The sequence below is a fragment of the Gobius niger genome (genome assembly GCF_951799975.1).
Source record: "Gobius niger genome assembly, chromosome: 20".
Lineage (NCBI taxonomy): Eukaryota > Metazoa > Chordata > Actinopteri > Gobiiformes > Gobiidae > Gobius > Gobius niger.
Window position 1 is genome coordinate 22,760,137 of NC_136871.1, and position 23,791 is coordinate 22,783,927.

General features: G+C 42.0%; 1 protein-coding gene across 2 annotated transcripts in view; it reads right to left on the bottom strand.

The window, feature by feature from the left end:
* Nucleotides 1-23,791, bottom strand: part of ca16b (carbonic anhydrase XVI b) — a 140,113-nt gene that overhangs the window by 103,514 nt on the left and 12,808 nt on the right. For both annotated transcript variants that reach the window (XM_079578181.1, XM_079578180.1), the window contains exon 2: nucleotides 6,943-7,044. In XM_079578181.1, coding sequence (XP_079434307.1) covers nucleotides 6,943-7,044 — 102 coding nt within the window. The remainder of the gene's footprint in view (nucleotides 1-6,942; nucleotides 7,045-23,791) is intronic.

Below are 23,791 nucleotides of genomic sequence, written 5' to 3' on the forward strand. Positions count from 1 at the left end.
AACTATTTTAAGAGACACATTGGAAGACAACCCCAGACCTGCATCCAGGGTCCATGCCTTTAAATAACTCCAGGTCTAAATCTAACAACTACCTCTGCTGTGTTTCAGACGCCTGACATTTGTAGCTCATTTGGCAGAGCGTTTCCGATTCAAGTCATTTTTTTTTTGGTTGCTCACTTTTAACACAAAAATGGGTTTAAAAAAAAACAAACAAACCTATCAATCAATTTGCGGAGAGTAACTTTTGTTTTGTTCCCTGCAAAGCGCCAATTAAGTTGGATCAACATCGCAATTGATTGGAAATGACACTCGGTTCACTTCATTATGCAGGACATGAGTGGGAAAGATTGCTAATGATGACGGCTAAGAGGGAATATGATATGTAATTCGCGCGTTTGCACACAATCGCGGCCCTTCTCTTTTCACATTCAGCGGCTTGTCAGCGGAGGGCTTCATCCAGATCGTCTTGACAAGCTGTGCATCTATTTAAAGCGTTTATGGAAATGCAACAAAACAAGCCGCACGTTCACGGCTAGATTATTTTATTTTTCCAAGGTGTCTCATTTTTTTGCTATCATGTTGCAACATAAAAAAAAAGATCAGCAAACACGGGCGGAAAATTATTTCTTCAGTCGCCAGCCCTCAGGGTATATAGCATAGCATACCTTCATATCTCGCTATTACATCTTTGTTTTGCCAACCTACGTCCGTCTACATACTGTGCAGAAGGATCATCGCGAGTAATGTAGCTCCAACTGCAGGGCTGTGAGTAAACGTGAGAAATAAATCAACAATTAAAAGTGAATATACAGGGCGCAGCATAAAGCGCGGCGGCATGAAAAGGATGTGCAAACCTATGGAGATATAAAAAGGAGAAAAATGATGCATAGCTCCGCACCGGTGGGAGTCGTATGGTGAGCGTGATATCATCCCTCTTATGAAAAATGTCTCTATGCACACACGCACACACACACACACATGCTCGGGGTGCCTTAAATAACTTTTAATCAAATTTCAAGGTGCAGCTTTCGACACCAAGGTTCATAACCAAAGCACACAGAGAGCCGTCATGTCCAGGAATGATAAGAAGACCCCGGCTTAAACATTAGAAAGGCCGTCAGAGGAAAAAAAGACAGTTGTTTGCCAGCTCAGGTGCGAGGTGGCAGAGAGGTTTGCCCTCCAAATGTTAGTTACAGAGGGTTCTCCAGATGAAAAAGAATGCATGTATGGTGAAGTGGTCCTCGTCAGAACTGCTACGGTCCTGAATAACCACAAAGGGATGTGAGATTAACAGTGAGGAGCGACAGTTGAGTGTTCGAGTTGCAGACATTAAAATATGAAATAAGCAAAGACTGATTAATTTGGACGCATGTCAAAACCAAAGATGTTTTAAGGGCTGGAGCTTGTTTGTTCTCAAAATAAAAAGCAAATACCACTGAATTAGAAGAACTGAATTCTAAGGGACCCCTGTGAGATGAGTCTAGTGTCTTGACAGAGATTTGTGCTCTCTAATAGATTGGTGGTGTGCTTTTGCATTGACGGTAAAAAAAAGAAAATATGTGTATGAACTTGAACTAACCAAACTATAAGGCATAGTTACGGTCATAGGCTCCACATATAGTATTAGGCAGAAGATGAATAAATGAATAAGAAACAGGCAAGTTTCCTGAGTGACAGGTGAGGCACTGCTTTGCATTATCTGCTGGAAGCTGCGTGTCGACCACCTACCGGCTTTATGTAAAAAGCACTCGCTCACAGAAAAACCCTTAATAACCATTTAGCTGCTGAGGCACGCTTGTCTGTCTCCCAGTCACAGTCCTGGCCACTAATTACCTTCTGAAACTATAGACATTTTTGTGCTTCCTCGATGCATTTTTCTTTTCCTCACAACAGTCTGCCAGCCGCTTTGACTGACGGCAGTCGGTGCCCTTTCGCAGTTCTAAAACCATTTCAGAGACTCCAGGCAAATCAAATCTTTCCCTGCTCTGCAGCCACTTCAAACTTGAGAGAGAAAACATCTTGAGATTCTATCACTTTTCACACAAGTCAACTTCTATAAAAACTTCTACCTCACACGCTCAAGCGTCTTATTTCCTCTGAACCATTACAACTTAATGCCAATCCTTAATCCTTAGAACCAGCACTGACCCCGAGGAAGCTACTGATTTCTGACTCCACAGTGAGTGGATTGGTGCACACCAGGTCAAATTCTTGCATAGAACTTCACTGTACTGTATATAATGTCAAAGGAGGAATTTTGAGTCCTCTTCTCAGACTCAAAAGATTACAAAATGAACACTGCAAATACATTCTTATAAAAACTAAGCACACTATGGCAGCAAAATGATTAGCAAACGAATTGTAAGCACCACTTGAATAGTCGCTTTAACCAAATCGCAAAAAGGGCAATTAAGTGGGGCAGCGGTTAGCGCTCGTGCTTCACAGCTAGAAGGTCCAGGCCTCACCTGGACGGGGCGTTTAGAGTTTTCATGTTCCCCCCCCCCATCCGTGTCTGCGAAGGTTCCCTCCAGGTAATCCGGCTTGCCCTACCATTGAAAACCAGGGTGACTGAGAGTGTGTTAGAGAGAGAGTGGAAGACAACACTTACACTCTAATGCAAATTAGCCCATGGCTACAATCATTAACATGCACTGCCCTTACCAAATAAACCAATACAAGACTAAGGTGAGTCACTGCAGGCCAATTGGGAAAATGAATAAATAGAAGGCATCGCTTTGAGTTTCAAGTTTTCTTTTATTCATTTATTGTTGTGGCAAATTCTGAATTTTATTATACAAAAAAACTGCAAAGTAAACTGACAATTAGATCAGTTCAGGTTCAAACTTTTTCAGCCTACAGTATGTGACACCTTGCTATATAAATAAATAGTGAAAAAAAATAAACTTCAACAGCAATTTCAGTTATTCTGTAACTTACCAGAAGAATCAGGCCACACTGGCCGACCTTCTGATAGACAGTAATGACTCCCAACCGAGAACCACTGCAGTTTTGGTGACAATCCAACCATGTCCAGCCATCACAATGTGGCGCTTGTCAAACTTCCTCGAATCTAGAACAATTTTCTTTCACATTTGCTCTGGCTTCAAAGACAGGATGCTCACCCGTGATAAATACTAACTCTTCCTCACGTATAGGCAGCAACAAGCACCTTCAATTTTTATGACATGCATGCCCGAACACTGTGTCTGGGGCCGAATAATTGCATACGAGAGAAAAAAAAAACTGTTTGAATTGACGCTTCACATACAAACAAACTATTGTCAAGCTCGAGTAAATTTACACTTTGATCGAGGGACACCGTGTAATTTCGAATATGGACAATTACAGGGCTTCAGAAAACAAGTGCAAATTCCATAATGGACTAAACACACACCTTGTAGAGAGTGAAAAAGCAATCGCGGAGAATAGTCACAGCAGCCCACTTCTGAACGTTCAAACAAGACAACCAAAAACACTGTCTAACACGAGTAGCAATCCAACTAAACAATTTCTTTTTTTGTTTGTTTTTTAGCATTTTTGCACATTTTCTTTTTGTCCTCGCTGTGCTCTGACTGCTACAACACAGAATCCTGTCTCAGATGCAGTTGAAGAGCAGAGGGAGCGCGCTGGTTATTTGCTTGGTGCCGTTTCCGGACCTCTAACCTGTAAATATCATTTTGCACCCCTCCCCTCTGCGCGCGCTCCCAGTGAGGTGCCCCGGCTCAGAGCACATAACCCCCATTTCCCAGTGGAGCACACAATAGCCACTGGTGCGCTCCACTGTGGGGCTGAATGTAAAGCAGCAGCACCAGAAATAACATTTGAGCTGTCACCGCGCCGCCTGCAGAAAAATCCACTTGTCAAATAATGTAAAAATGACCATATTTATATTATAGCTAATGGGCAGATTGGGATGAAACCAGTGCAGGGAATGAAGAAAATATATTGCTTTTGGGACATGTCACTGGCTTTCGTGCTTATTTAGATGAACGCCTTTTGGATTTCATTCACGTACAGAGGTCACTTCGACCAACAACAAAGTATCTGGCAAATCAATTCAATGTAGCGCTAAAAGTGAATAAATAAAAGCGTAATAATGCCCTCACACCTGCCCAAGCAAACCAAGCTGCACAGCCTGATGACATCATCACACAGCACTTTTTGTTCATGTCGGACCAATCTATGTGCCAGTAGCACGTGAAATGCGAAGGGGCACAAAAACATTCATCCCAGCAGCATGAAATAATACGAGTTTGCTTTGAACTGCATTTGTGATATCTGCTCCTGAAGAAGAGTTTTAGACTTTTCTGCAACAACCAGCCCTGGGCAAAGGTTATAGAGGCTTCTAAACTTCGGTTTTCCTTTCAGCAAAAGGTCAGCACTTATCAGTAGCGTTATCTCAAGAGCTACGTATAAAAATAATACTATTATTTCCGCGGGTGGTTCAGCCGATCAGCCGCACTTACACAAACCGCAGAGGATGGACTTTCTGCACTTTGGATGGACAAGCGGGAGGACATCCTTAATAATCGTTTTTTCTCGATATGCCATTTTGGTAATCATCTAGTGTAATAATTGAAATCGTAATTGAATTTCGATTAATTGCACAGCCCTAACTCGGCATTTATTAAACAAACTTCTACAGTTTACATACACCACTTGACCAACACTCTTCATTTGAGCCAAAATATTTTCATGTCTGATCATTTTTCCCTTTCCTCCCTTCCCAATTTCTGCAGTAACCAACTTTCAAGTGCTTGAGAGTGCTCGCTTGCCCGTCGTGATGCCTGGATTTCTGGACCAAATTTCAACATCAATTCGCCACTTTTTGCTGGAGAAAAAAAAACATCCCACACTCAAAGTTTACAGCTCAATTACACATAGGCAAAACTCAGGGAACTGGGAACGTATTTACAAGCGTAAAAGTGCACATAATGAATCATCCATTAGAGCTCGCATCTGCACGCTAACTTTGGTCTGCCAGCACTATCCATCTGTCCAATTTGTCGAGGTGCACGATGGCGATGGAGAAATTACAGGAGGAGCCAAGCCCGGAGCACTTAGTTGGCATAAAAAGCATGTATATTATCAATAATGGAAGAGGCAATTTAAACAACAACTCTGGCTATGTTTTCACAGGGACGTCTGCTCCTCTGCTAATACCTTATGTTAATGCCAATGCAGAAGTATTCTGAGCAGGGTTGTTTAGGCAGGTTTTATAGTGCAAGTGCCGTGTGTTGACACTGTTATTGGATCTTTATTTGTTTCTGGAGGTGGGCTGCGTAGGAGGGATTTATGTGCCTCTTGGTGTTTATAATACTCACTGAGAACAACAATTTGTTTTAAGTGACACTTTATGTTTACACAGGGATAAAGGCTGTCCACAAATGTCAGTAAATTGCTACTTACTGTCCACTATGTTAGCATTTTGTATTTCAAGTTAAAACCTGGCACTTCGCAAACTAAATGTGATCATGTACTGTAACCATATGATGTCATATTAAGAATAGAAAAGACTGACAGATGATTTGAAAGTGTGAACTTGAGAAGTGAGAAGTCACTGTATTATGGGAAGCATAGGTGTTGAACACACGGGTGCAGCAAAGCCAGAGCACCGACCCAAAACTTTTCTCTGATCAAAAAATGACTCCAAAGATACAACAAATCACAAAAGTCGTCCACTCTCCTCCCTCAGTTGATCACAGGTCAGTAACATTAGTAGGGTTGCGCAAGGGTTACTGAATCTGAGTTCGAGATGAAAACTCTAAACATTTTTGTTTCTCTTATTTTTAGGAAAACATAATATCTGGCTAGAAATAGCCAAGCTAAGACAAGCACGGTTGGGGTGACAAACAGGCAGCATGGGAAAAAAGGGAGGGCCAATTCTATGCACCTAAAAAACCCAATGTAATGAAGCTTCTGCGCAAATTCAACATGGAAGACCTACCAGCTGCATTCATTCGTCACTTCATCAACGGCAGCGCACTCCAACCATCCAATCACAGACCCTGCTCAAGCCGCACCTGCACGACAGCCAATCACCGCTGCTGCTCATCCCTGCTCCAGCCACTCATGGCTCAGGATCCCCTTTTTAAACTTCCTGGTCAATCACTCAGCCATTTCCCAGCCGTGTTACAACCCTCCTCCACCCCTTTCTCTGCCTGGCCTCTCCTTGGCTCTGCTCGTCATCAACTGGCCACCAGAGGTCTCCTCTTCTACCACCGCCAGGGTCCAGGCTTCGGGGAAGATTCTGACAATCATTCTTCAATGCTGTGTATTTCATAGCACCGGGGTCTGAGCCCCAATAATGATCATGTTCGTTAATAAAACACTCATACCGCCATTCTGTCTGAGTCTTTTCCGGTTGAAATGTTGCCAATTTACCATAGCAGGAATGCATAAACACTGATAAAGCATTGTGTATTGGGTCCAATACCCAAAAATGACCTGATTGGGCACTGGTTCTGAATATTCTATACTGAACAGTTACGATTTCTGGTTAAACTTCAGTGTCTGAGTATCGGAGCTAAAAAAAAGCTGGACTGGTGCATCTTTAACCACTTTTTATGCCATCAAAATATAATAAATCCACCAAGTTTAGTGTAGTTCATTTGAATAACATGTTATGGGAAACATGTGGTGTGTGAAAACTGTTGAATATTGAGTGATATTGAGTGATAATATTGAGTTGTGAATTCAAAACGTCCAAATTGGCATGCTTCCTGGCACTGGATTAGCGTAGCTCGGTACTTTCCCTGCTTGCCCAGGAAGGTGCCAATTTGTTTGAATTACCGGCTAATTGGTAAGTTCTTTTGATATGTAAATGCTACAACTGCCACATAGGGAAAACAACACCACGGATTCTGTGGCATGTGGACATTTCGTTACTTGGCACTAAAAGTAACAAATGAATCTTTACCCTGAATGTAAGTGGGAACTCACCTGAATACGACCAGTAGGGGTCGCTGGCCGATCTCCTCTCTCTCCAGACGCTGGTGTGTCCATGTTCGTCTGCCGCTTGGCTCAGCTGGCCTCCTGACGCAACTGTGGACCAGCAAAGGCACAGTCAGTACAAGCAGCTCCGAGGAGAAAAGCAGGCGAGGAGAGCTGTTAAGAGTAAAAATTCAAATGCCCCGATCTCCCAAAACCGACTCGCAGCATGTTTCTGACATACTTCATCTGCAAACCAATAAAGGCTACACTTGTTCAACTAAACATTCATTTTGTGACTGGGCGCTCCCAAATGGCACTTGTGGCGGGAGCTCTCAGCAGTGCCTTTAAGCCCTATAATTCACCAAGATTAACTTTTGTCCTTTGCCGCTTCTCACCTATTTGTCACACAGTTTGCCTATCCGTCGGTCGGGGGAAGCAGGCTGCGACTGTCTGGAGCCAGCCAAGAGGCCCTAGCTCCAGAGTCGAACTTGCTATCCGACACATATGATGGAAGAAATGGGCGGTAATGATCGCGCCTACAGCGATCGCTGCAAAAATGAGAGGAAGTCTTTGTGCTTTGCTTCTCCTTCGACTACTGTTGCCATCAGTCAAGTGTTTTGCAGTAGCAGCAGCTGGTCCGGAGCAAAAACACAAATGTACATGGACTGACTGGCAAGTGTCTTTATGATCGAGCCAGAGATAAATAAATAACGAAGTAAAATCCGGCTTGTCATAAGCTTGTGGGTGAAATTTGGAAGGCAGCAATGACAGTATTGGCAACATGGTGGAGTATGAAAAACAGATTTGGACAAATACTGGACATGTGGCTGAATGGAAAATATTTGTGTAATTTCAACCGGGCAAATCAGACCTACACGATTTATTTTTTTTAAGTGGTTTGAAGTATAATACTAAGACATACGCTACAATATCCACAGATATACAATTTGAGACCATTTTGTGCCATTGATTTACCTCCTTTAAAATGTAAATGTAATATTTATTTACATCTTTGAAACTACTATAGACCATTGTCAGTCCTGTGACTTTTTGTTGGCAATCAGCTGTTTGGAACTGTGCCGATTTAAATATAAATCAAAATGGAACCTCAAATGAATGGACAAATCAAATAAAAACATGACAACAGGCACCCCGTAGTGGTGGGTGCAGTTCCAAACAGCTGATTGCCAACCGAAATGACAGACACTGAGAAGGTCTATAACTGGGAGAAAAAAATGTGTGCCTAGAAAAAAATCCTACAAGTTTGTCTCAAATATACCCCTACAAGTTATGTATGTTATAAAACCCGCTCCACGGTGAAGCCGACGCCTTTCAAACTGCATTAGTAGGATCGACGGACACACAGGACCAAAGCAAGTTTGGTGAAGGTGTTTGAATGTTCTCTCTGTGTCTGCGTAGGTTTCCTCCGGGTACTCCGGCTTCCCCTACCATCAAAAACATGTACAATAGGTCAGGAAGAATGATGTGTGCACGTGAATGAATGGTCAGAGGGACCTTTGCCGCAGATGTGTGCAGTCCCACTTCTGTCAGTCTACGTGTGAGAAAAAGGTGCAATAATAGTGCTAAAAACATTTATATGGGAAGTAAAAAATGTAAACGAAATTTGGAAGAAAATTCCATTTGGTCGTTCTAATCAAAAAAGTCGCCGCAGCGATGACCAGATCTCCCCATTTACTCTAATGGAAAAATTGTATAATTGCACAATTTTACCAAATGACGAGGGCAAATGGATTGTTTTTCTCATTGCACATTTCCAAAAATACATAGTTTTTATACTCTCCAGGAAAATCCCACAACAGTGGAAATCTAAACATAGTGAACCTACACACGTAGCTCACCACCACCCGTGTGTGTGGAGTGAATGAAGAACAAATCCCCTTCACAGTGTGACCGGCGTCATGTGAAAAGAGCTATACAAATACTTTCCATTTCATTCTAACATAGTTTCAAAAGAAAAAGTGCTCTGCACATGGACAGATAATATTCATTCATCTTCTGTACCAGTCAAGGATTTTTATAGCCAACGACGGCTATAGGATTAAAACACAAAAGAATACAATCACGACCTTTCACTCAAACAATTCTTTACCAGAAATACTTTAGATACTTCCTAATTGATGTTATGAATCCCAATATTTCATGAGGTTTTCAAGAATAATATGTAAAGGAAAAAAATGTGAAAGCTTTAGCAATAGCGATCAAGCAAAAAAGTAAAACAAGAAAAAAAAAATCACAACACATGCTATTTTATACATGTCGAGGAGCATTAGCTGAAAAATGATCCACTAAACCAACAAATAATTTCACTTGCACTTGTTGTTTGTAGAGGGTTAATGAAATGTGAACTTTCTGATATTTGTAGAGGACTTTACCGTGCCCAAATAACTGCAGCCTTTGCAATTTACTCATTTCAATAATTCAAATTGTGACTTTGATTCCAACACAATTCATCTTAAAGCCTTCCCAGAAACACAGCATCCCTCTTCGCCCAATTGTGTGTGTCATAGAACAATGACAGGCAGGTTTGTGCATCAGCATACACCTCCACAGCACACAGCTTTAGCTAAAATTGCTCGTCTTAATGCGCCTGCCCGCTGCACATCCCCCAAGCTTCAGCAGAGACAAAATCGTGGAGCCCTGGAGGCAAAAGCACGCTCATTTTTGCATTTAAAACACACAAAAAATGCCTCAAAGAATCTTAAGGAGAATAACTGTGAATGCTAGAGGTGCACACTTGCCGCCAGCACTGTCCCTAGAGCACATGTAGACAGACATACATAATTTGAATCATTTATAAAGCACTGCATGTACCAGCCAGGGAAGAATGTCAAGCTTCTATCAGGTACGCAAGATGAACAGTCCAAACCCAGTGCACAATTTAGAAACATGTACATAATAGTACCTTCCTTTTGGCAGACACTACAACCACACTGTAAAAAAAAAAAGTATGTAAATTATACAGTAAAAAAAACTGAATTTACCTACAGAAAAAGTCTGTAAATAGGTTCATTACTGTTTATTTTACAGTGTATAAATTTTTTTTGAAAACTGACAATTCTGTACATTTTTCATACATTTTCTGCAAATATTACTGGTTTACCCTGTTAATATTCAGTATCTGTACTTTTTACAGATCAACTCTGTAATATTATTTACAGTTAAGAATGTATGAAAAATGTAAGTTTTGCACCATTCAATTTATGGTAAAAACTGGCAGCTGTGGTTGCATAATTTACTATTAAAACCTTGAAAATACTTTTTTTTTTTTAAATAATTCTGTGAATTTTACGGTCAAACCACAGCTGCCAGTTTTTTACCGTAAATTTTACAGATTTTGTTGTACAGCGCAGAAATCTGCAAACAAATGGTGTGCCAATAGCCTTTTGAAATTCACCTCCACTGAACACACAATTTAAAAAATATCTTTAGAATTCAGTAAATTGGGTAAACTAAAATGACTGATGGAAAGAGATGATGGAGGTAGATGTTAGAGAGTGGTCTTTTTGTGCAACTTGTTCTGGTGACCACTTCCACCAAATGAAACTAAGCAAATCTTGTCTGCTGTGATGCACACTTCGAGTTTCCTCTTTGTTAAGTGGCTGAGATTACGGCGTACAAAACAATTAAGATGGTGTCCAGAGCTTTGCTGGTTTATTCACTGTTCTCAAATCTAACAACCAGGTACATGTTTTGCTAATTCATGCTGCCGCGGAGATGTGGATTTAATTACTTGACATACTACTTGTGTTTGGCATTGCTAGAGTTGGGCCTGTGTGTTGCCGCTACAGCGAGGAGTCTGTCTGTGCAAGGCAAATGGAGCTATGCATAATCACCCCACTATCTTGTGTCATCATTAGCCACCATTATTACTACTACTAAATATTCCCCTTAGTACCTCACATGTCAACAATGTCGAAATGGTACATTTTCAGAATTCGTCGTGGCAGGTGCACAGTCAAAGAAAACGTTGCTTATCAGGTAATATTGGCTTCCTTTTACAGAAACCAAAAATAATAAACAGGAGAAATGCAAACAGATGCGAGCGGATCATGTGCCAAAGCTCCCCCCCTCCGCACCTGGTTTCTGGTTTGTAATTCTGTTTGGTTCACGCGGCCCTAAAATAACAACTGGATATGGACTCCTCTCCGCAACTGCCGGTACATTAGTGCGCTGTGGTTTTCTGCGGCTTGGCACAGCATGTAATCACGCACCCAAAACGCTCTCGAAAACTACTAAAACACTTCACGCCTCGAAAATCAATCAATTCTCTTTCTCCAGCACAAGGCGCCGGAGTGCACAAAGCGGGGACGTATAGGAGGAGGAGGGAACAGCACATTTTTAGCAGTCTGATGGAAATAATTCGTACTTCCTATATATGTGCTTTTCGTACGTGTTGGCAAAACAGAGAACAACATCTTTAAAACAATGGAAACGGAGATGTAGAAAAGTTCACACATTCTGAACATCCACTTAACGTACTCTCTCAACAACACAAACGGCAAAAGCAGAAATTCTTCAGTACAACTTGAAGTGGCTTATAAAACCATGGTCAAAAATAAAATCTACACTGGATGGCACTGTTAGCGCTCACAACATGACGGTCCAGGGACTTTTCTGTGTGGAGCAACACCATACAAGATTGGTCCAGCGTTGACCTATAAATAAACTAGTGAAATAATACAAAAAATAAAAACGCAAAGTGTGTGTGTAAGCTGCAGGTTTGAACTCATCCACTCTACAGAGAATCAGAAAGAAAGAGAACAACCTGAAGACAACGAGCAAGCTTACGTACATTATACATACCAACTTTGAGAAGAGAGAGAGGAGTTTAAGGGCTTTCTGTCTGGCCAACCTTGCCGTTTATTGCAAAGCGAATTGGTCCAGTTTATTTACGTTTTTCCTAAGAGCTTAAGATGCTACGGTATTGCGGGTGAGAAAGAAAAAGGAGCGACTGAGACCGTAGCTTTTGTCGCAGGTAAGCCAATTGCCTGGATGACTCAGGCTAATTCACCAAGACCAGGTTTCACTTCAGCATCCCCAAACTCCTAAGTGAATAAGTAAATTACTTCCAAAGCAGATAACGTTGAAACAGAGGGAGTCGAATGTGTGCTTCCTCCACCTTTCCGCATGCTAATTTCCCCCCTTCCCGTTTGCCATATGCAGGTTTGTGTACAACCCTAGTTTTAAATCTGCACATCCAAAAATAATATCAAACATGCACCAAAACAAAACGCTCCTCTGAATTTTATGTAAGCCTTCCTTGGTGCATGAACGCGATTCTGTTTGATGTAAGTAGTTTGCAATGCCCCGTGCACCACACGCCGCTCTCTCAGGGCCAGATAAGCTCCGAGACATAAGGCATCCAAAAGCCATCTGACAATTTGCTTCTCGGCGGGAAACGTTTCTTGATTCCCAAATCTAAACATGTCTCCCCATCCCGATGATGACTCGGTAACCATGACGACTGCCGCATGTCACACTCGTTTTGGGGAAGTCATAAGGCGTTACAAGGAAAGGTTAACTTTGGCTCCAGAGGGGGTTCTCCTGAGAGCGCTGACGAGCAGCAGCGGTAGTCGCCTCCAGATTCGAAGCGCACACACAAAACACACAAAACACACAAAACACACAAAACACACAAAACACACAAAACACACAAAACACACAAAACACACACGCGCGTCGGGCATGGACGATTCTTACTGGTAGTTGCATCATTACGGCAGATTAATTAAACTAAGCACTACATCAGACCACATCAAGGCCGTGCGCACTTAAGACAGAGGCGCACTTTAGCCCAAAATGCTCTCCATTACAAAGAAGAGAGGTCGATGATTAGTCGACCAAGCTGTTGCGCAGAGGTAGGGAAGGTAAGTTTAATTGCACTCAGACAAGTGGTTGAGATTCAGAGCTGCATTGAATTTGATAATTACATTTTTTCTACTGCCATTTATAGCCCACTATTACTACGGTCACTACCACTACTACAAGTACAAGTAGGTAAGTAAGTGCTTTATTTTTCATTGGACAATTGTACAACAAAATCGTATCCAGGTGTTGGGTTAGTCCTGAGCATAGACATGCATGGAGGATTTACAGACTCCCCCTCCCCAGCTCTGACGGAGCATGTTCCTAAAAAGAGCATACGGGCGGGATTTTCACTGTAGACTCGGCCCTTGCGTGACGTGTAGCTCGCGCTGCTCCAATGCTAACAGTCCGAGCCTCATTAAGTACGAGATTTCAAAAATTCTTTTTACGAAAACCAGCCTGGTTTCATATATTGTGATTAACCCAGCGTTATCTCAGGAGGAATATCTAGCCTAGTCTAGTGTTGAAAAAATTGAAACCAGGCGTTAAAGTTGTTTTTAAGGTGTCTAAACGCCAATGCTTTTCAATAGGGGCCTAGCGGCGATATGGAGGTACTACAGCAACGGCGGAGCAATGGCAGCCCCCAGTGTCGTGGTCATAAAGCAGAGCAGCCAGCGGCCATTGGTCCTGAGCCGCCGCGACTGAGCGCGCTGCCATTGTGGGCCAACCCCTACCAGCATGTTTTTGGAGGTCGGGGAAACCGGATTACTTTCCTTCAGTGCTCCTCTGAAATGGTGCACCACCTCCTGCGTTAAGCCCCATTTCAGAGCATGGTGTCCTGCACTGGTCCGCTCCTCCACCTCCTCCTTCCTCTTCCTCCTGCGCAGCTCCCTCTGCTCCCTCTGCTCCACAACAGTCTTTCACCATCTTCTCCGCTGAACGAACATTAGTCCGAACAATAACAGGGATAGAAGATTTGTGTAGCTTAGCTGCAAGTCTTGCCCGGATACCTCCTCGTTTGTTCCTTTTTCCCGATTTCTGTAGCGCCTCTACAAATCAGACCAATTTTGTGATTAAAAAGGCTTGCGCTGATTTGCAGCCTTGAGTAGAAGCACCTGGAAGAACCTTTTTCACTTTCGAGGATCCATGTGCTTCAGGAAACACATTTTTGACTCTTATTTTTCAAAGAGTCATTTCTTGTTACCCAAGAGATAGTAAAGGGATGAAGCAATAGATTTTAATGGAATTGCTCTGACCTGTAACTACTTTATATTCGCAGATCAAATGTAACCCTCTTTAAATAATGCAAAAGAAAGGTATGATGTCTAGCAAAATGGCAGAGGTTCAAGCAGGCTCCCTTCATCAGACCAATAATAACCCTACCTTCCATTTTTGCCCATTAGTCACAGGTAGACAGAGAGCCAGAGAAAGAGGCAGAGAGAAAGACAGGCAGATATAGATAGAGGAGAGGGAGAGACGTGTTCGGAGGCAGGTTGTGAAGCAGGAGGGTTGCACCATCTTTGATCAGAGCGCCGAGGAGACAGCACCATGTCAACAGTTTACACTCCTCATGTCAGCGTCCCTGTGGGCAGAGGATTAAAGCCACAGCGCTGCACACACCCAGGGAACAAGCGCAGTCAGAGCCAGCCCCACGGACACCATATCACACACAATCATGGGGTTAACCAGGAATTTAAACCCTCAGCCTACCCATCAGCAATACGATTCAATATCCTCCACCTGTATAGCCTTAAATTTACATACTTATTAAAATATATGCCCCGTAAAGCCGGATAGAACAACCCAGCGCAATGGCAGAGAATACACAATTGGTTTCCCCCTTTCCTATTGCTCTAAGGGAAGTTAAATCATCTCCTTCAACCATTAAGGCCTGCTATTTGTTCCATAATATCACACTCGACAACAAGATGAGGACCCCAGAGAGCCCTTGAAGAGCCGAAGCCTTACAAGCACCACAGGAGCAGTTAACATGCATTAGCCACTGGGGGCAAGGCTACAGTATCAATCACCGGTCAGTACGGTCCACTGCAGCCAGGCCAGAGAGCAGGGCAGAGAGGGGACATCGAGACATAAGAAGTGGCCAGAGCACAGTTAGTTTAATTACAACTTATTTGAAATTGATTAAAGCTCCATTTTTTTTTCTGGTTTAGTGTTCAGGGACCAGAACCATTGGCATTTGTCGTCTTGCAGGAAGAAGGTCCGGGGCTCGAGTTCTGGGGCGATTGGGGCTTATCTGTGAGGAGTTTGAGTAATACTGCCTCGCATTAAGTGTAAGAGGGGATATTTGAAATGGGTTTTCTTCAGGTACACCCCCGTGCACATTAAACCTTCAAAATATAAACTAACAGGCACGGTAATTGGGACAAAACCTAGGACGAGATCTGGAGATATCTTTGGGAGGGAACGCCTACACACAGCCACGTTCAAAGCTGCTGTGTGGTTGAAAAAACGTGGGGACAGAACTTCTCTTTTATCGACTGCTCCACGATTACTTCAACAAACGCTGAATTTGTGTATTCCACCAAATAAAGATACAGAGACATAGACCAAATCTGTACATAAAACAAGAAAATGCTAGCCTTGATGCTAACAAATGCTGCATACTGAAGGGGATCAGCCCGATGTCCCCCAGTGCCACTGTTCCCGGAGCATCCTGGGGTATCAGGGACCAGCTGCACCTCCAGGAGCCAAAGATATCCATGTTCCCGAGCTAAACAGCTTCATCGCGGATTTCTCCACAGACTTAGCACTGAGGTGAGGAGTGAAGGTTATAGGATAAGGATTGGGATCAGGACCAGAACCTTGGTGTGAAGCATGCAAGAAACATGGTCTAGGCTATGGTTACTGTTGGGATCTGGGTGTGGGATCAGAGCAGTCAGAGAGTACAGAAGGTCCACTGTTCCCCAAAACCATGGCGGGACGACACGTCCCACTGTCCCCTCATTTCTAAGGACAGGGGAACAAATTAAATAATGTGCTAATCTTGAACGTGCTAAATGCTAGTCCACAAGATAATCAGAAAGAGAAACAACTCTCCTGCCAGGCCACACCTATAGGTCTATGGGTCCACCTTTCCTGACAGACAGCGTCCAGCGACAAGATATCCCAGCTTCTAGTAGCTTAAAATGACTCTATGGTTATTTAGGGAATATTAGGATGGAGCTATTACATCAGATTTCCCAAGCAATATGCAAATAATTTGTAACAACATATCTAGCTTGAGCAGGGGGCCTTTGGGGGGCGGAGCGTTTATACAGCGATTGCAGACCAAAGACACTGCCTGAGAGTCTGTTGGTGCTGATGCATGTGGTTCTGGTTCATGTGGGAGCAGCAACCTCTTGATGTGGCTGATTTTCCCGGAAGTCTCCACGGTCACACGAGGAGCGCGGGATCTGATACACACAGAGACACAGAGAGCAGAGCCGCAGGGCCACAACAACAACACGCAACATCTAAGAACTAGTCCCATCAACAGAAAAAAGACTGAAATATGCATATATCCGTGAAAATGTGGAAAGAGATCAGAGAGTACAGGTATACTCACTTCATCTGAACTTACTCTAAATATACAGAATTCTTTAGTACACATAAAACTTTTTTTTATTATTAATTGCACACACTAATCATGCAAGCTCCAATTCATGATTTTTCTCGTGGGAGAAAAGCGACGAAACCGATCCCCCCCATGACACTTCTTAAATGGTAAATGGTCTCAACTTATATAGCGCTTTTCCACCTACATTAGGCACTCAAAGCGCTTTACAGCAAGGATCCACTCACCCATTCATACACCAATGTACGCAGACAATGGGGGCAATGTGGGTGAAGTGTCTTGCCCAAGGACACAACGACAGCGTGCACCTTCTGGAGGTGGGATTCGAACCCCCGACCTTCCGATCATGAGACGACCCACTCTACCATCTGCGCCACTGTCGCCCTGTTCTTACAAACCACTCACATTTCCGGGAGAAAGCTACAACTTATAATGTAACCACAAAATTATGTTAAAAAAAGACAGATAGGAGAGACCAGTCAAGACCAAAGCACGTTGAATGCTTATTTAACTGAGTTTAACAGCTCTCTTCAATAGAAGACCTGCACTAATGCAGGTGTGACTGACAGATACACAGAAAGAGGAGAGAATGAGAAACGTGGCTTGTTATATTCATTTAACGGGTGTCTAAAGCTTCAGGCGGGTGCGCTGGCTCTGTGACACCCATGGGATTGACACCTGTGGGATTAGTTTCAGAAGATAATTTGTGGTTGTATTATTGTTGTATAAAAGTTGGACATCGGAGCTGATACTGGAAAAAAATATGATATCGGGTATCGGCAACAGCTATCCGATACTGAACAGATACTAGTTTTGGCTCTAAACGCCTTAAAAACAACTTTTACCACCAAAATCTAAGTGAACATGGCCATGCTGTATGTCATTGTAAAGCTGAGAATCTGGAGAATTTAACCACTGACTTAGTTTTAGCAATAGCATGCTAAAGCTAGCGGGAGCAAGCTTTAGAAGAAGCTATTACGGAAGCTTGATAGAATAAAATAATACAATAAAATAACCACTGCTGAAGCCAAGTCTCTGTATTTTAGTTTAAGAAATAACTGATCTAACATATTTGTAATGAGCAGATCACTTCATGTGAGTTGTTCATATTAATGTAACCTAAAGCCTGTACCCAAGGATAATTAGTGTAGAAAAGTCATCCATGGCAAATGTTTATGCAAGAGTTTATCCATAGCAATAATTGATTATTGATCTGTAACATGACAATAAAAATATGACTTTATTGATCTTACAATGGAGAAGAGTCAAAAAAAAAAAAAACACTCAGAGAAAGACATTTTTAAGAAAGTCTCATGGTATCGGCAGATACTCAAACCCCAGCATCTGTATCAGTACCAAAAAAGCTGGATCAGTGCATCTCTAGTGACAAAGTAAAACTATTGTAACGCCATGTGCTTTACTTAGACCTCAACTTAAAACGTAATGTAAAGAGATTAAAATGAAATGTTTCTTTCTCGCACGAACAGCCTTGGTACCTTGAATTAAAACTGCAATCTACAGCCCCCAACTTGTTTCTAGCTTTCACCTTTCACACTCCCGAACATCCAGATTCTGTATATGAATTAATGATCTCTTCAGTAAAGCTTCAGCAGGCGGCGATATGAACCTGGGTGGACCACATCACTATAACCTTCAATGCTAGCGATCGATAAAAATGTAAAGTATTGAGATGTGTGCAGATTGAGGCACCTTGTCGGGTACTTTTGCTATATTATTTTGATTATTTTTTCTACCGCACATTCCCACCGCTTCCCAGGGATATTTGGTTAAAATAAACACAACCTCGAAGTCAAACTTTTCAAAAACAAGAACAATTCTCAATATCTCAGTTCGTCATATATGCACGACGAGTGTGTGTGTGTGTCAGGACCCGTCTCCTCTTTGTTCATCCGGTTAATTGACAGGAGGCGCAGCAGCACATTCTACTGTAACTGTACCGCTGATGGCTTTGTCAATGGCAGGGGCTCAACGCCAGAAATACAACGTGCCAGTGCGAGACAGAGGCAGGAGTGACAAAAACTCCCCAACTTTTAAATAAGCTAAGAAAACTGTAAAAAAAAAAGCCTCACACATACAGACCCGGAGCCATTGTCTGCAGTGGGGCACCCCTCCTTGTCCTAAACATTCATATTTGTGTTGCATTAAGGAACTGCAACAACAGAGCCAGGAGAATAGCAGGAAGGGCGACAAAGGCAAAGTCGGTGCTCATTATGCCGGAGTTCAGTGTTCTCAAGCGTTTAGGAAATATTTGGCTTTAAAAAAAAAAGTACCATTTAAGAAATACCAAGGAATGCAGAATTGGTGGAGTTTAAATTGTCACGCTTGAGCGACTTAATCCATCTTCCATTTCATTAGCAGGTCAATACATTCTGGTTTAATCCTATCGTTTAAATGTTGTGACAGACGCTTGAACAACCTGCCTGAAAAGAAAAAGAAAAAAAAAGGGGGGAGAAAAGTTTAGCAAAGCTTGTCTGAGGCACATACTGTAACATTTTTAAGCAGTTTAGGGTAGAACATTAAAAGCTGGCCAGTCCTGCGTCATACTCTTGACTGACATGCGTATTGCACTTGAGAGGGCACATGAGGGTCCCCGGAGTAGCCATTACCATTTCTTGTGGCTAATTTCTGACGATAAGCCGTTCTTCCATTATGTTGGAAGCACAGTTACACATCAAGTTCGCCACAGGACGTCTTGCCGTTTTAATTCATAAGCCTTTTAGACAATGGAACAATGGTTTCTGCGGCCGCATGAGCGCGGGACAAATGTCAGGATGTGTGTGTGTGTGTGTGTTTTTTTTTTTTTCTCTATTCACGGAAGACTAAATACTCCCGAGACTTTCTCCCGAGACCTTTTGAGCCCATCCGATTTACTCTTTTCCGTTCGTCTCCCTCATATAAAAGGTTGAACGAACACAGTAAGATGTAACACAGCTCCTGCTTAACCCTTGACCTTTTGCTGTCACACTATAGCAGACACGGCTACGGCTCGAGTGCAGTGTGGGCGCATCTTTTGAATGTGAACCTAATGAGCTTGCGCAACACTCCCTCCTGTGCACCTTTTGTCGAGTAAACGCTAAGAACTATAGCACAGCAGAGGGTCTCGCACGGAAGCAAAAAGGGACCGTTTGTGATTACAGAGGGATGGTTTACAATTTGCAGTCGGCACCTCTGGTTTATTCTTTGTCCAGCCCTGGTTTTGTCCTAGTTAATATTTAGTCTCAATACGATCAATTTGTGTGATTTTAGCAAATGACGGATCGGCGGTGGTCAGAGTGGCCCAGAGGGTAGAAAGTGAATGAGTAATGGCCCACTGTTAGCGTTTTGAGAGGCTTGTCAACCTTGTGAGCACAAAAAGTCATAATTACATACAAATCTTGATTTAGTCGGCCTGTCTAAAAACCGAGGAAAAAGTTTGAAGTTGTTGCAAGTACCGAGATAAAGTAGATTATTAGCTTATTTGTAACGAGAATTGAATGTGTGTGTGTTTTTTTTTTTTTTCAATTAAACGCATTTACTTCATTAAAATTGTTCAAGTAAGTATTACAAAAATAGGATAAATAATTAAGGAAAAATGTAAATACATGTACTGATGATAATTCTTGATTTTTTTATTATTTTATTTTTAAATAAATTCGATATAACAGGCCTCGCGGTAGCACTTAAAACTTAAAGCAGAACTAAGTAACTCATGCCCCTAGAGGCCATAAGCACCACTGCAGGTGTCGTAGCATGTTGCGATTTTTTACTCATTAATTGTCCGTGAGAGTAAATACTACGGTGACAGAAAAGCCAAAGGGAGAGAGGGATATTGTACATCCAATTACACAATGGAGATAATTGTTTTCACTCAAAACTCAAGCTGTAAACACTGCTAAAGTGGTGCTAGCCCGCAGTTAGCGTGTTAGCTTCTTCTTCTTTGTAATTCCATTAGTGTGTATTGCGCCTCCAACCCGGTGCAGGAAAAGTTAGTCAGAGACACCGGGGTGGGGGGATGAAAGACCCCCTAATCATCCCATTAACACTTGTACTACCCCCAGGGGGACTACGGAAAGGATTTATTAAGGTAAACAAGTTACTTAGTACTGCTTTAAAGGGATTTTTTGTCCTCTGCATTTGACCCATCTGTCAATGCCACTGGGGAAACCTGTTCGGGGAAGTGATCTAAAGGAGACCCAAGTCCAAATCTTGAGGAGTAATGTTTTGGGCTGATGGGGGAAACCGGCGTCGCCAGAGAAAAGACACCCAACGAGACATTAGATTTACAGAGAGAATGACGAATTATCCGCCACCAGTTGTGGTATAATTAGGCCCATAAATAACGCTGAAAAGCATTAAAGTTGTTTAGACAAGGCATTAAATCTACAGCTCTCGATCTGTTGCGTTTGTTTTTAAGAAACTACACGTAAAAGCCAGGACGATACAGTAACTACCAAAACTGAATTTAAAAAAATCCAATAAATACTTGGTCTTATTCCGGGACCACTCACAGTGCATAAGGATACAATACAGTTTCTACTCATGATAGGGCGGAAGGCTATTATGACTAAATGGGTTGGGGATGAGCCACCTTCAAGACAAATGTGGAGAGCCATGGTATTGGATATCGTTCTTTTGGAAAGGCTGAGATTCTGTATTAAAGGTCAATATGCAGTTTTTGTAGAAAAGTTTGGCAAAATGGTAGAATACATTAAAACTTAGTCGCATTGTCTGAACTACAACAATTTGGAAACTCACTGCTGTATGCACACTTTATTGTTTATTTTTGTATTGATTTACTTAGATCTGCATGGAAGTCATCTTTTATATAAAATGTATATCTGTACTGGACTGTTAAAAACTTGAAAATGTTCAATAAAAAAAAGTTCAAAAAAAAAAAAAAAATCCAATAAAGAAGTGCCCGCATGTTTCAGTGCATCACACAGTTGATACATAGCAGCTCTCGCACTAGGTCTGCGTGTTGTAATAAGTGCATTAACCAGCGTGCTCTGCTCCTGATTGAGTGCATCAGGGCCGTCTGATGAAAAGCATTACCCAGATTAAACAAATTCAAACCTCGTGACCTGCGTCCACGCGCGGCCGTAGCTTATCCCATTCGGCGCACAATAAACAATCTGCAACATGCCTTCGGACACAATGTCAGCACTGTACACAACACTGGCCACCGTGTCAGGGAAATTTACCGTGCAAAGTGGGCTTTTCAAATTTCAATATGTGGCAATTGGATAGCTTAAGTGCCGGCGGCTTATGAGGTCATTGGTGAGGACAGAGAGAGGAGCTGTGCAGGAATTGTGCGCGTATTGATTTGGTCATAAATCCAGCTGCTGCGGCGGCTACTTTAGATCATTACACATCTCTCCTGTTCATGAACGGCGACGCTATGTTACCGGCAACGTGTGCGCTTACATATCACACCGTAAGTGGAGGTGACACTGGACATGGGGCGAAAACAGCTTTTGAGACGTACTATTGGATTACGGTGTTCTGCTATCTATCTGCCCAGTCCCAGTATTAGCAAGTGACATTTTTAATGTGAGGTAAACAAATTATAGTGGTGAGTTTAAGAATGATGTGGTCATAAAGAGGATAAAGGAAGAGGCAACTGCCACATTATTCCCACGCAAAGGATTCTCATAACATCCACGAATAAATGGAAGCTGCAAAGTAGACTTTTATTTTTGTCATGAAAAAAATATATAAAGCATCCAGGGAGTCAAGAAGCCTAGTTAGCCAAATGTTGCACCAAGAAATTCTTCAAGCAAAAAACTTAAATGAGATCATATTGCGTATTGATACAGTATAAGTTTATATAGTCTAGCATCTCGCCTACAGTCTTCCTCAAAGTGAGCAGTCAAAACTTAAAGAAACTTAAAATGGCAAAACGACCAAATAAATAGAGATCAATATGCACCTCAGGCTGGGACGCAAATGATTAAAATGACATTAGCATAAAAAGTCAAAGGATAAGAGAACTGAGCATTTTCAAGCAGCAACACAAAAGTAGGTTCGCCATTTGATTAAGTGGTCAAACTGAGCATTTTAGTCAAGGTTCTTCCTCCTTTCTGTGTCTTTATAATCACGGCTAACACTTGACACCAAACTCCCACCACTGATACCCTCTTTGAATCATTGTCCCACTTGAACAAGATAAATCTGCAAATATAAACACGCCGTCTTGGACACTGTGTGCAGAAATCATTTATGTGTGAATCTTTGTAATGAAGGTCGAGCCCAGTGGAAGCGGTTGCCAGATGCTGATGAGAAATACCAGCTAACAGCAGCTCACTGGCCAAATGACTCAGTGTTGTCCATAAATAATAGCGGGCAGCGGCGGCAGCAGTAGCATGCATCACTTCCACAGGCCCGCGGCCATACAAACAGGCACATCTCCTCCTCCCTCTTTACATGCTCTTTGATGTTGGACTCTGATCAATACTTGAAGGCTGAATTTAGAACTGATAAATAAAACCGCACACTCAATCGCTCAGTAAAAGCCTCATTATTGAATGTGTACTGTACACAAATGGGCTTTTTGAGGACGAGAACCGCATCGGTGAAAGTAGAAAAATAAACCATACGATGTCAAACAATTTACAAATACTACTATTACAACTGCATTGCAGGAATATCCACGATAATATCTTTGAAGGGTTTAGTGTTTTGTTGATGGAAAAGTTGGTGAAACTGCTGCAACTCAATGTAACAAAATGCTTTCATCTTTTTTGAGATGTGCTCAAAACCCAATAACAAAAGCATATGTGTAAATTCAGACTGCAAACTTTATTACGCAGAAAACTATTGTATGATTTGTTTGTTTTGTATGAAAAAGAGTCCTATGCAATTATTATTATTATTATTATTATTATTGACAATTATGAGTTAGAGATGGACTCAAACTAATGCCATTAACTTTGGGCTTGTGGTGGATAAATATGGTCAGTAATGATGTGCAGATCCATCATGTACTGACAAGATAATACATCCATTAAGTATGGGCTATTTAATCTGCACAGATTTACCATAAACTCTATTGATTGTAGTGAGTCCAAGTACTTCATTTTTTCACTAAGTGATGGATTATAGCCGCCGATGGGCTTATCTGTATGTTACATAGGGCTACAAGATTAGCTGCAGTCAGATTTGAAGGCAATTTGAATGGCTGTAAAGACCCAGTCGCAAAGGTCACATTTCTGGAACATATATGTAAAAACATGTACAAAAAACCTCCATTATCAGTATTGATTAAAAAAAAAAATCATCACCGTTAAACTATAAGAATTAAAAGTGAAATGCCACACTGATTTAAGAGTAGCAATGTGGATAAAGCCATTGGAAGTCAGTTAACACAGTCACTTGCAGGAAAATGCTCACTTTACAGTGAGTCAATCGCTGCCATTATTCTCTTTTACACCATTTATTGTCATCAATCCTGTTTTATTG